Source organism: Adiantum capillus-veneris, chromosome 5 (assembly GCF_014529385.1).
Source record: "Adiantum capillus-veneris isolate H3 chromosome 5, ASM1452938v2, whole genome shotgun sequence".
NCBI classification, from domain to species: Eukaryota; Viridiplantae; Streptophyta; class Polypodiopsida; order Polypodiales; family Pteridaceae; genus Adiantum; species Adiantum capillus-veneris.
In genome coordinates, this window is record NC_140935.1 from 75417371 (window position 1) to 75428406 (window position 11036).

Here is an 11036-nt window from a genome sequence, read left to right on the forward strand (position 1 = left end):
GTAGATCTCTTTAGTGATGGCTCTCTGGTTGCACAAGAAGGATTACAACAAAAAAAAGACGAGCTGCTTAGTTGAGAGCGTGCAAGATCAAGAAACCTTAGCAACCAGTCTTCTCGAATTTGCTAAGGCCCATGCTGATATAGAAAAGTGGGCTGTCCTTCAAGATCAACAACCTACTTTGCAATTAGCTGACGATGTGCCAATCAGAGAAGAGATTTCTTCGCAAGAAGAAGAAGGAAAGGAAGACCAACCTCCTTTGTCAATGGAGGCCTACTTGGAAATGGAAGGACGTATGTTTTGAACTTCTTGTATATGTTAACATCTATTCTTGCTGATTTGATACTCTTAATGTTAGGTTTTGTTTTATGTAGTATTTTTTCAATCCATCTTTTTCATCTTCAAGAATTAAAGGTTTAAATGTAGATAATAATCTTATAATCTTTGAGTGATGAGCCCTTAGATTAAAAAAAAAACACTAACCTAGGCTTAAGAGCTTGAATTGATGAGTTTTAGACCTCGTACTATCCCCTTTATTTATACTTTCAAGGCTAGCATGGTTAGGTGAACCATACATAGATCCCAATCTCAAGAAGTGTGTTAGACCTTCAAACAACCCCATATAGCTTGGACTTGTGGTGGACCTTCCATGGAGGCTAATTCAAACAATTGTGGTGGTGAATCTTTTGTGGAGTCTAATTGTGGTAGACTTAAAACAATAGCAATTTCCTTGCATTGGCTTGGACAGGTGGTAGACCATGCTTCTATTAAGGTCTCTATTGAGAGAAGAATTGAATATAGAAGAAGAAAGAGATTAACTAGGCATGGATTTGTAAATTTGTAGAAAAGGGAAATGTGTTGGATTACAAAATAACCTCTCATTGTACGAGTGTCCAAAATGTAGCTATATATTTCATCCAAAATTAACACCTTTGGATAAAGGCTTATCTTTAGACATTAAATCAAGAGGTTATGGCTATGCATGTGTTGAGACTATTGGTCGACTAGAATGAGGAGACACATAGTTTGTTGACTATGACTTTATTTGATGTTTTCAAGTATTTATATGGATAGAAGTCTTAATTACATGTGTTAATATGACTTCTAATGGATCAAATCTCAATCAAGTAAATCATGGTTATTGTTAACTTTATGTGGCCTTCAATATTCACTTAAGTACTAATTTTTATTAAAGTGTAGGGTGTACAAGTTTGTCACATAAGATTGAATTCTAGACTAGTATTGCCTTGTGTACCAATAGTTGCAAGGTTTATAATATTGATTTTACCTTAAATAAACTCCTAAGTTCAACTTCCACATGTTTACAATTGGTGATTTAAATTCTAGTGATTTTTGAGAAACCAATGTTATTTGTGTTTTTTAGATTTGCAAATTGGGATAGATAAAGCCCCTGTGGTTGAGTCTGCAATTGTTGAACCCCTTGATTCTATTATTTATGACATGCCCAAGGTGGATGACTATACCAAAGTCTGGTAATGTGCACCTTGAGCAAGCTTGCAACAGTGAGAATAAAGAAATGCCTACTTGAACAGTACAACCTACTTCAAAAGAGACTAAAACATCTGCTCAAGATTCATTTCCATTTGTTGCTACTTCATCTAGTGCAGATGTTGAGAAGTCCATAATCACAATTATTTTCGACTTAAATGGTCTACTATTGAAACGTTCCCCTCAGCCATCCTCACGCCACCAGTCAGTGCAACTATTTCCAAAAAGATATATTATACTTAGGCCAGGTTGCATCCAATTCTTGAAGAGTATATTATAGAGGTTTAATGTTGCAATTTGGTCGACGGCTACTAGGAACAATGTGCTTCAAATTCTTAAAGCACTAGAGAGATTAGCAAAAGTTACATTACCTTTCTTTGGAATTTGGAATCAAGAAGGTTTCTACACTTTTCATAGCAATAAATAATTTAGACCTGGCAATCCAACCGTTGAGGCAATGTTCAAGCCTCTAGCTAAAATTTCCATGGGGTATGAATGTGACCCACGAAGAATAGTGCTTATTGATGACTCTCCCTACAGGGGATGCATTTCCCCTGCAAACAATTGTATTTTTTCATCCCAATTTGATGGTGAAAAACTAGTTGACAATATGCTCTTGGAGGAGTTGCTTCCCTACTTGTTTGAGCTGGATGAGACAAGGTATGTGCAAAATTTCATTGCCTTTGATCGTCGCGGATAGCGAGCATTGACAAATGAGAGTGAATATAAAGAAATCAAAGAGAATTGGAAGCAAAAAAACGATGCTTGGTCAGCCAAGGTGTTCTTTACAAGAATGATAACTCCTACAAAGTATGACAAAGGTGAAGTTATCCTTGAAAGCAAACACAATCGAGCAAGTGACAAAACTGACAACAATGATATCAGACGAGCCCAAATACAAGAGATACTAGAAAAGGAAGGTACAGCTGTTGAAAGCATGAAGGCACCACAATTAATCAATCTAGCTAGGAAATTGGGATATACTACAAAGGGGCCATTGAAGGAAACCACTACAAAGGATTATATAAACAAGGTCAAAGCAGCGAACAATCTTCTAAGGATAAATAAAACACACCCCTAAGGTACCTTTTATGACTTGAACCTTGTTTCACATACTTGAATATACATGTGCATGGTATCAAATTTTTCTTTTTGTTTCTTCTTGTAGATCTCAAAAACAATATTTCTAGATATTCCATGGAGCAAGCTTGGACAGGTGGTGGACCTTTTGGTAAAGCCCCTTATCACAAGTCCTCCATGCAGTGAGAAGAAAAAAATTTAAAAAAGAGCCTAAGAGGTTGGAGAGGTGGTGGACCTTGCACCTTTTCTCCCATTCCCAATCGAGTCTAGCTATACACCATATATCTACTTTTCTCCCATTCAGAGTGGAGCCTAGCCAGGTGGTAGAGCTTACTTTTCTCCAGGCTTCAAAGAAGCATAGTTTGGAGAAATGGTGAAGCTTTGTAAGGTTTTCAATTGGGATTTGTTGATAGCAATGAGTAAGTTGAAGATGGACTTTGGCATCTAATAATACCACAGTGTAGAAAATGTAGAAACTCTTTTTATTCTTTGAAACATAATAAGTTTCTTGTTTTTCAATTGCAGAGTCATCACTTCAAGAACGTGGGTCGACTATCTGTAGGCATGAGTTGAAGGAAGGTTTTGACGCACCCAACCAACTTCATCCAAGGCCTTGTCGTATATATCAATCACCTCCTTGTCACCTGCCACTTGTTGTCAAGAATATAAAAAAAGTGCTTGTTTTGGACCTTGAAGGACTGCTTTTGAAGACAACTGAAACAAAACATGGAGATTCTATGCCATCTTGGGCTCAACACTTGCGTCTTGTGGAGGACAAAGATGAAGTCTATCATGCGGTGAGTCTAGATGCAGAAATGTTTTTTGGATTTCTATGGTGAATACTTTGAGCTGTGGATATGGAGTTGCTATAACCTAACAAGACTGCAACACATCACACAAAAATGTTTCCCAAAGTATTATAGTAAGTTCAAGATCTTTATGAGTAACAAGTGTTGCCAAAATCCAAACATCATGTTAGGATTTATAAGGGTTTATCATAAAAACTTGAGCGATATTTGAAAGATGTTTGAGGACTTGGATGCAAAGAATACCTTGATTTTTTATGATAGTCCATACAGGGTGATGTGGAATATGCCAAGAACACATCTTATATTTCCAAAGATGTGGAGGCAAACACCAGAGCAAATTCAAATATTCTTGCAAGAAATGATTATTCCATGGTTACTTGGATGGTTGTATGCAAGAGACAAGAGAGATTATACACGTAACACAATTGTAAATCAGTATAGTGACCTTGAGACAAATCATGTCCTCCATGTGTACGTGTCAAGGCGATAACATTAAAGAAGGTTGAAAATGATCCTTTTTATGGATAGATGATGTCCTTTTAGTATGATGTGTATTTGTATTACTATATAATTCAAAGGTTATTTTTAAACGAAGATGTGACAATTTGATGAACACTTGCATGGAGTGCACCCTACTCTAAGTGGACTTGCATGTATTCTACAGGGTATCCTATTACAAAGAAAAGTATTTGTACACGGAGTGCACCCTTCTCTAAGGGGACTTCCATGTATTACTCCAGTGTATGCTATTATAAGGAGAATCCTATGTGATGGATCGTACTCTGTTCTAAGGGACTTGTAATGGAGTGCACTCTACTCTAAGAGGACTTCCATGTATTACTAGAGTGTATCCAATTGACAAAGCATCCTGCTTTAGAACAAAACTGTGTCGATGAATTGTACCCTAGTCTAAGGGGACTTCACTATATTACTACAGTGTATTCAAGTCTAAGGATATTTCAATGTAGTTCAAGATTGCATGTTGTTTTTGGGGACTCATTTTACTAGATTATGGTTGTGCTTCATCATGATATATTTTTTAAAAAATATTTTTTGTTCTTTAGTAATTCTATATCATTCCATCTCAAGGTTTCATCCATTTGTAACTAGGAGAAACTTATGTTTGATATCAAAATAAAGGAATGTAGAAATCATGGATGTGCAAGAAATATCTTGGTCTTGGCATGCATGTTTGCCTAAAAAAATTATTTTTGTGTTTTTGATATAAAAGAGTTTTAGAACCTACAAGTCTTTGAAAGGAAAAATATAAAGTCTAATTGTTTTCATTGGGAGAAAAGAAGTCATAGACTTTGAATTGTGTGAGAGACCTTGTTTGTGGAGAAAAATGTTTGAATCAAGAATGGTTATTTCACATCCTCCATGTAAGAGAGTGTTTGAGGACACATCGAACGGGCACCCAATTTGTCAGACACGTAGCCGGACACCACATTTGTACTCTATTAATTGTCCGAGCTAGTGTAGTGATACTCTATGTAAATCCTAATTCTAGTGTAGCAGATCAATCCCCTGAGTTGTAATGCTATAATGATATTTGTAAAGGTCTGTGTGAGCCGGCCACTGGCCATTTAGGATGCCCTAGGTATAAAAGTCAATAGCCTTAACGTGAAAGGAGGCTTATCTTTAGAGAAGAGAAAAGAGCTCTGCTGTACGTACGCTCAAGCTATGAGCTGCTCCAACTTGTAATCATCGCAGATAATGATTAGGTAATCAGATTTCAGTTTTGAAACTTGCATTGTGTTCCTCTCTCTTTGTTCTTTCTTTCAAGTATAAGAATTTTTAGTTTTGTTGTGGTTTGCGACTACACATCTGTGAGCCTTAATTACAAATGTGAGTGCTTCAATCACTGTTTTTAGTCGTTTTGACCATAGTAGAGTGTTCTTAGACCATAGGGCGACCTTTTTGGACTCATCTGTTGCAATTTTTAGGACCTTTTTCATGATGGATCGTGATTTTGGTACCTTGTTGGATTGCGACCAGAGTTGGTAGGATAGTGCCCCTAGGTGTCCTAGACCTCCTCCTAAAGTTTCATTGCATTTTGAGTCTGTTCAAGTGCCAAAATGGCGTGATGACCTAGAGCTATGAGAAAGGACATATGCAGATTTCCTTGATCATTGAGTGTTGGTTTGCTTGTAGAGTTGTTGCGTTAGCTTGTTAAGGTTCACTTCTTGAGATTGACAAAAAGCTATGCTGCAGACGTCTGTCGCGGCAACCCGCTAACATTGGCACAATTGTTGGGGATATGATCCTTAGATGGTGAGTGACCTAGTGCGTATTTAAAGCGTTCTTTTTCGAAGATTTGTCTCTTCATTCCATTTACACTTTAGGAGTCAGGCAGCTAGACACGGGTGTATTATTGCCCTTAACTCTCCCATTTAAACATCATTCAACTCTGACAAACAGTCTAACAAATACTTTGAACATTCACAGGATTTCACCATCGCTATAAACTTTAGTACGGACGCGCAGACATACTCTGAAAAGACTCGCTGCTTCCATTATGCATTCAGAATACTACATTGATGAGAATACAGAAAGAGAACGAAGACACTAGTGTTGACAAAACATTCTGCTCTTCCTTAATACTGCAGGAATCCGCCATTACATCCTCTTCATCATCGTAATGTGAACTGCCTATTGTTGAACACCCCTTGACATAAATAAACATCCCTACACTTAAGATCCCAAAAGATACACCCCATATTAAGGTTCATTACATAGTCACTTTTAAAGTCAAAATCCTACTCTACCGAGGTGTAGCCTTAACACTTGGCACATCCCGGTGGCTTGAGCCATAGGCTGACCTTGGACCCATGATCCCTTGATCCATGTTCAGCCACTTTGATTTTCTGCATTTAGTCCCTGCTTCTACTCCACTTCAACAATTGCATCCTCTCCCATAGGTGACTGTACTGCCAACGGTTCTGCATCCACATCAACCACAAGAACTGAACCTTTTGCAACTGTCTCCATGCTACTCTCATGTAGTTCCTGCACGTTTGCAGCTTGTGCTCCCATTTAAATACTAGTCTGCTGCTCCAACAGCTGCTTGCAGATTGATTCCAATTCAGCATTACGCGCATGCAGCTCAACATTCTCCTTGCGGACCTGGTGCTCTCAAGTAGCTTCAAACCACGACTTGTACTTATCAATTGGCTTAGCCATGTGTTCTTGAAAAAACCCTATTTCTTGGTGCCACAATTCCTTGGTGTAATCAAACACCTCTTTCTTCAAAACATCCACATCTGCATCAGAGATCAACACACCTATGACACCCTAGCCATCCAAAGTAGCCCTCTCCAAATCCACCAATGGAGTTAACCTATTCATCAAGAAATTGTTATCTGCAATAAGATGTGCAATCTTATCCTCCACTTCATGAAACTGCTTCTGTGTGGCCTCCTTAAGCCCATCTGCCCATATCTGAAACTCTTGTGCAATTCCTGCCATCTCAGAAATCCGATTACGCATATCCGCACTGACCCAAGCTAACGCCTCCTGTAATAATGTCTTCTCCTTCAATACTTCATCCACTCGGCTCTGTAGCTGACCGACTTCACGCTCCAAGCTATCAATGTGTTCCCCCTCAGCCTTTTGTGTCTCGAGGCTGAGGATCATAGCCTCCTGATAGCAAAGAAACTGATTCAAGTCCGACAAACTCTGAACATCAGATTGAACTGAGAACACCCCACCCAACTTAGCATTTGCAGGTTTAGCAAAAGGGGTTGTTTTAATGTCCTATGTCACCGGGGTCAGTTCCCTTGAACCCTCATGAACCTTCCATGGAAACAGAGTTATGGTACGGCTCTGGGTGTCGATTTTTGGCAATCTTGTCATAGAAGGGAAAAGAGTGACCTTCCCTGATGACTGCACCTTTTCATCTGTGCTAGCTGCTAACTTACTTCCTTGGCCCAATGCAAATTTAAGCTTGTCCGCACTAGACATATCCCAATCTAACTTCCGACGCTTTGCATCACCCAAGTTATGCACATCTGGACTCGGTGTTGTGGGTGTGAGAGGTACCTACAACACATAGGAGAAAATTCCCTACAAGTAAGGAGCTACCTTGGTAACTGACGGTGACCTCGTTTTATCCCTTGGCTCTAAAAGCTATAGTCTGTCAAAAATGAAGGATGCCCAATCCACCTTCTGCCCTTGTTCTGCATGATACATTGGGGCAAACACCTCTTTGGACATATAAGCGGTTCAATGCCAACAAAAAAACCCTATCCAGATACCAAAATAAGTGAGTACTGCGGAGTTTGCCACAATTCTGCACCATATAATAAGCCCTACTGCCTTCTGGCTGCCCAAATTCAGACCTCATCACCGCATCTGTGATTTTCTTACCTTGTGCAAAGGATTGTGAGCAACCTTGAAGACCTCTGCCCACCAACTTTGGGGAAACGTCCTTTTCCTCCATGATATAGCCAGCATTCTCCCTAAGGTGGCAAAGATGCGGCTCTACACACTCATTCTTCTCCCAAAGTGCCCATGGTAAACATGCATACTCATAAAGGACAACCCAGCACAACCATACCTCTCTATCACGATCATGAACGTCGAATATCTCGTTGACCTCCATCTCCTCCACAACATCGTCTCCACCGGATTCTGCCCCCTGACTTTCCTCCACACTCCGAATACTTTCTCTACGGGGGCGTAATAGCTCTGCCATGGCCATCTTCATTGAACGGGTTTGCGTCATCTCCTCCTCACCTAGCTCCTGCTGTTTAGGCGCTACAGATTTTCTGAAGCTTTCAAAAGACATGGCATCGAAGGTGATAGTAAACTCACGCACAGTAGTAAAACTTCTTTTGGCGACGAACGCGGGACACTTGCATGCAAAATGAGTGTGGCCTTTCACCTCAAATCGTGCGCGGACCACCCCATGATGGTCCTTATTTTGAAATTGCGTGTTAATACCCCGCACACGTGTGTTGATTGGGCCACTCACTTCAAGGTAATCTCCCTTAAAAACATTTTGTGTCGTAAACTGGTGACTTCCTTGATGATATAACCCCTGGACAATGCCACACAAAGCAATTCCGCTGCGGATTTTCTCCAATACCACACTTTTATCAAAACCAAATCCGACCACATTCTGCAACGTGAACCCACTATTGGACACTGTATGGATGTCAATGTTCCCAAAAGTGTCCTCCTTGAACTCCAACACTGGTTGTACCCATTTCACTCCAATTTCCTCAGCCTTGTTTACCGTCCATCTTGGAATCTGTGGAGTCTTGCCATAAAATTTCTTCATCCTAAAGCCATTGACTGGTTTCACAACAGGTGTACCAAAAAAATCCCTCAATCTGAATGTTCCTTGGCCTAATTCTTCTACAATTTGATAAGGCCCAAAGTACCTTGACTTCAGTTTTCTTGGGTGTAGTCCCAACTTGGAATTGTACAACATCACCCAATCACCCTTCTGAAAAATTTTGAACTTAACCTACCCTGTCATCCAAGCTTGTCGTCTCTTTTGTCCAATATCTGCTGCATATACACTATGAATCCGATCCTCTTCCAACTTCAACAACTCCCTCTGTCTATGCAACATAGAATCCTCAGGACTCAGCCTATGTTAAACTGTAAATCTCAGACTTGGAATCACATGCTCCATGGGAACAACAGCCTCAATCCCATAAACCAATTTGAAAGGTGTCATCCCTGTGGCAACCTTATATGTTGTACGAAACGACCATAAAGCTGAATCCAATTTGTCATCCCAATCCTTTCTATTTGCTGAGACAATCTTTTTTAGAATTCTCACTAGCACCTTGTTTGTACTCTCAGCTTGACCATTTTCCTGCGGATGATATGAAGTTGACTTCTTGTGCAAAATCATATGTGTAGCTGTCAACTCTGCAATTACATGAATTTATAAAATGCACACTCTGATCTGACACTAACTCAATGGGACATCCAAATCTCGTCATAATGTTTGTATACAAAAATCTAGCCACACTTGTTGCTTTATTATTCCTCAAAGATGCTGCTGCCACCCATTTGGTAGCATAGTCTGTTGCAACCAAAATGTATCTTGCTCCTGTTTTGCTAGATTTTTGTGGTATTGGCCCAACAAAATCTAATCCCCACTTTTGAAATGGTTCAAGTGGTAAAACTGGGTGATCTTGCATCCTATCCATTGAAGTAGGTTGTCCAATATTTTGACATTGCAAACATCCCCTTGCAAACTGATGTGCATCCTTGAGCAACAATGGCCACCACAAGCCAGCTTGCATGATCTTTCTCCCTTGTTGACCGCTGGTCAACAACACAACATAACTCAAGTTTCATACCAAAGTCTTATCTTTTGCGAGTTATGAAATGCTGCGGATTATGGCTATAAACGTCATTTGTAATGAGTAGTTATTCTAGTTTCAGAAGCCGGGGTGTAATGGCACTTCCAGATTGTAAATACAAAGCCATTTGACCCTTCCCTTTCAACCCCATTTTTGGTTAAACCGAAGGTAGCCTTGGTATATAACGTACCTATGTCATTTTGTAAAGAAGACTTTTATCATAATCAAAACTCAGCGCTGCCGTCTACTGTGTGTGAGAGACTAGAATAACTACTCATTACAAATGACGTTTATAGCCATAATCCGCAGCATTTCATAACTCGCAAAAGATAATACTTTGGTATGAAACTTGAGTTATGTTGTGCTGTTGACCCAGCGGTCAACATTCCCCCCCTTCCACGTTCATGTCGTCCCCGACATGACTTTTGTCGATGGCGATGTGGTCTTTGCTGTCGTTTTGCTGTTGTAAAGAAAGTATAGACGATAGCCTTTGCAGTAGTTCGTCCAATCCGATGTACATAGTCTTCACATGATTCAGGAAAATCATAATTGATGACGAACTTTATGTCTTTCATATCCACGCTCCGAGCTGTAGCATCTGTTTCTGTCATTATAGATCTACTGCCTGATCTAAATTCAAAAAGAACCCAATGTCGTTTAGCTTGACTCTTATCATCATGGATAGAGAAAGCTCCATCCATCACTTGCTCCAGCAAATCTGTCAATTCGGAGTATTTGTGATTCTCAGAAACAACTTCTACAATCTGTAGAATTGAGTGATTGGCTTTCTGATCTTGTGAGCCAATGACAACTTTGTAAGGATTTTGTCTTGTGATTACTCTTATATCTGCTCTTTGTCATTGAGGACTTCTTTGTTCTTGAGTTATGTTGTGTTGTTGACCCAGCGGTCAACACTTTGTTATTGTTTTGGTTTCATCTATTGCACTGCTTGTATCTTTGTCGAACCACAACAAGAACTATGATCCATTAGAGCGGACATCTTTCATCATAATCATTCATCTTTTGAGATCCTCTGATTACTTTTATGTCTGCTCTTCTTCATTGGGGACTTCTTTGTTCCTGTGCAATCATGTTGTTAGTGTTGTCTGTAGCTTTGTCATTGTATGCCATTCTTCGACTCGCCATTAAGGAGAAGTATGCTATGATCAGAAATTGGTGCTCCAATTCATTTGTCAATTTATTTGAGTAGCATTTCCTTATTGTTGATGTAGAAGAAATATGTACAAGAGGATGGTGATAGGTGTCTTTAGATTAGGGTCTAAAACCTGGATGACCAAAGGGAAAAAACCCGGTG

At 39.6% G+C, this 11036-nt stretch overlaps 1 protein-coding gene and 1 pseudogene across 1 annotated transcript; both read right to left on the reverse strand.

Annotated features, from left to right (window-relative positions):
* Positions 1 to 6689: 6689 nt before the first annotated feature.
* On the reverse strand, positions 6690 to 7610 carry LOC147457545 (uncharacterized; annotated as a pseudogene).
* A 95-nt stretch (positions 7611 to 7705) lies between these two features.
* Positions 7706 to 8679, reverse strand: LOC147457546 (uncharacterized). The gene is made up of 2 exons (XM_086513333.1): positions 7764 to 8679; positions 7706 to 7719 (listed from the first exon to the last, which is right to left on the reverse strand). The coding sequence occupies exons 1-2, from the start codon at positions 8677 to 8679 to the stop codon at positions 7706 to 7708; spliced, it is 930 nt and encodes a 309-aa protein (XP_086369459.1).
* Positions 8680 to 11036: the final 2357 nt, after the last annotated feature.

Coding starts and splice junctions, on each gene's coding strand:
- LOC147457546 (XM_086513333.1), bottom strand. CDS start 8,679: ATGAAGAAATTTTATGGCAAGACTCCACAGATTCCAAGATGGACGGTA.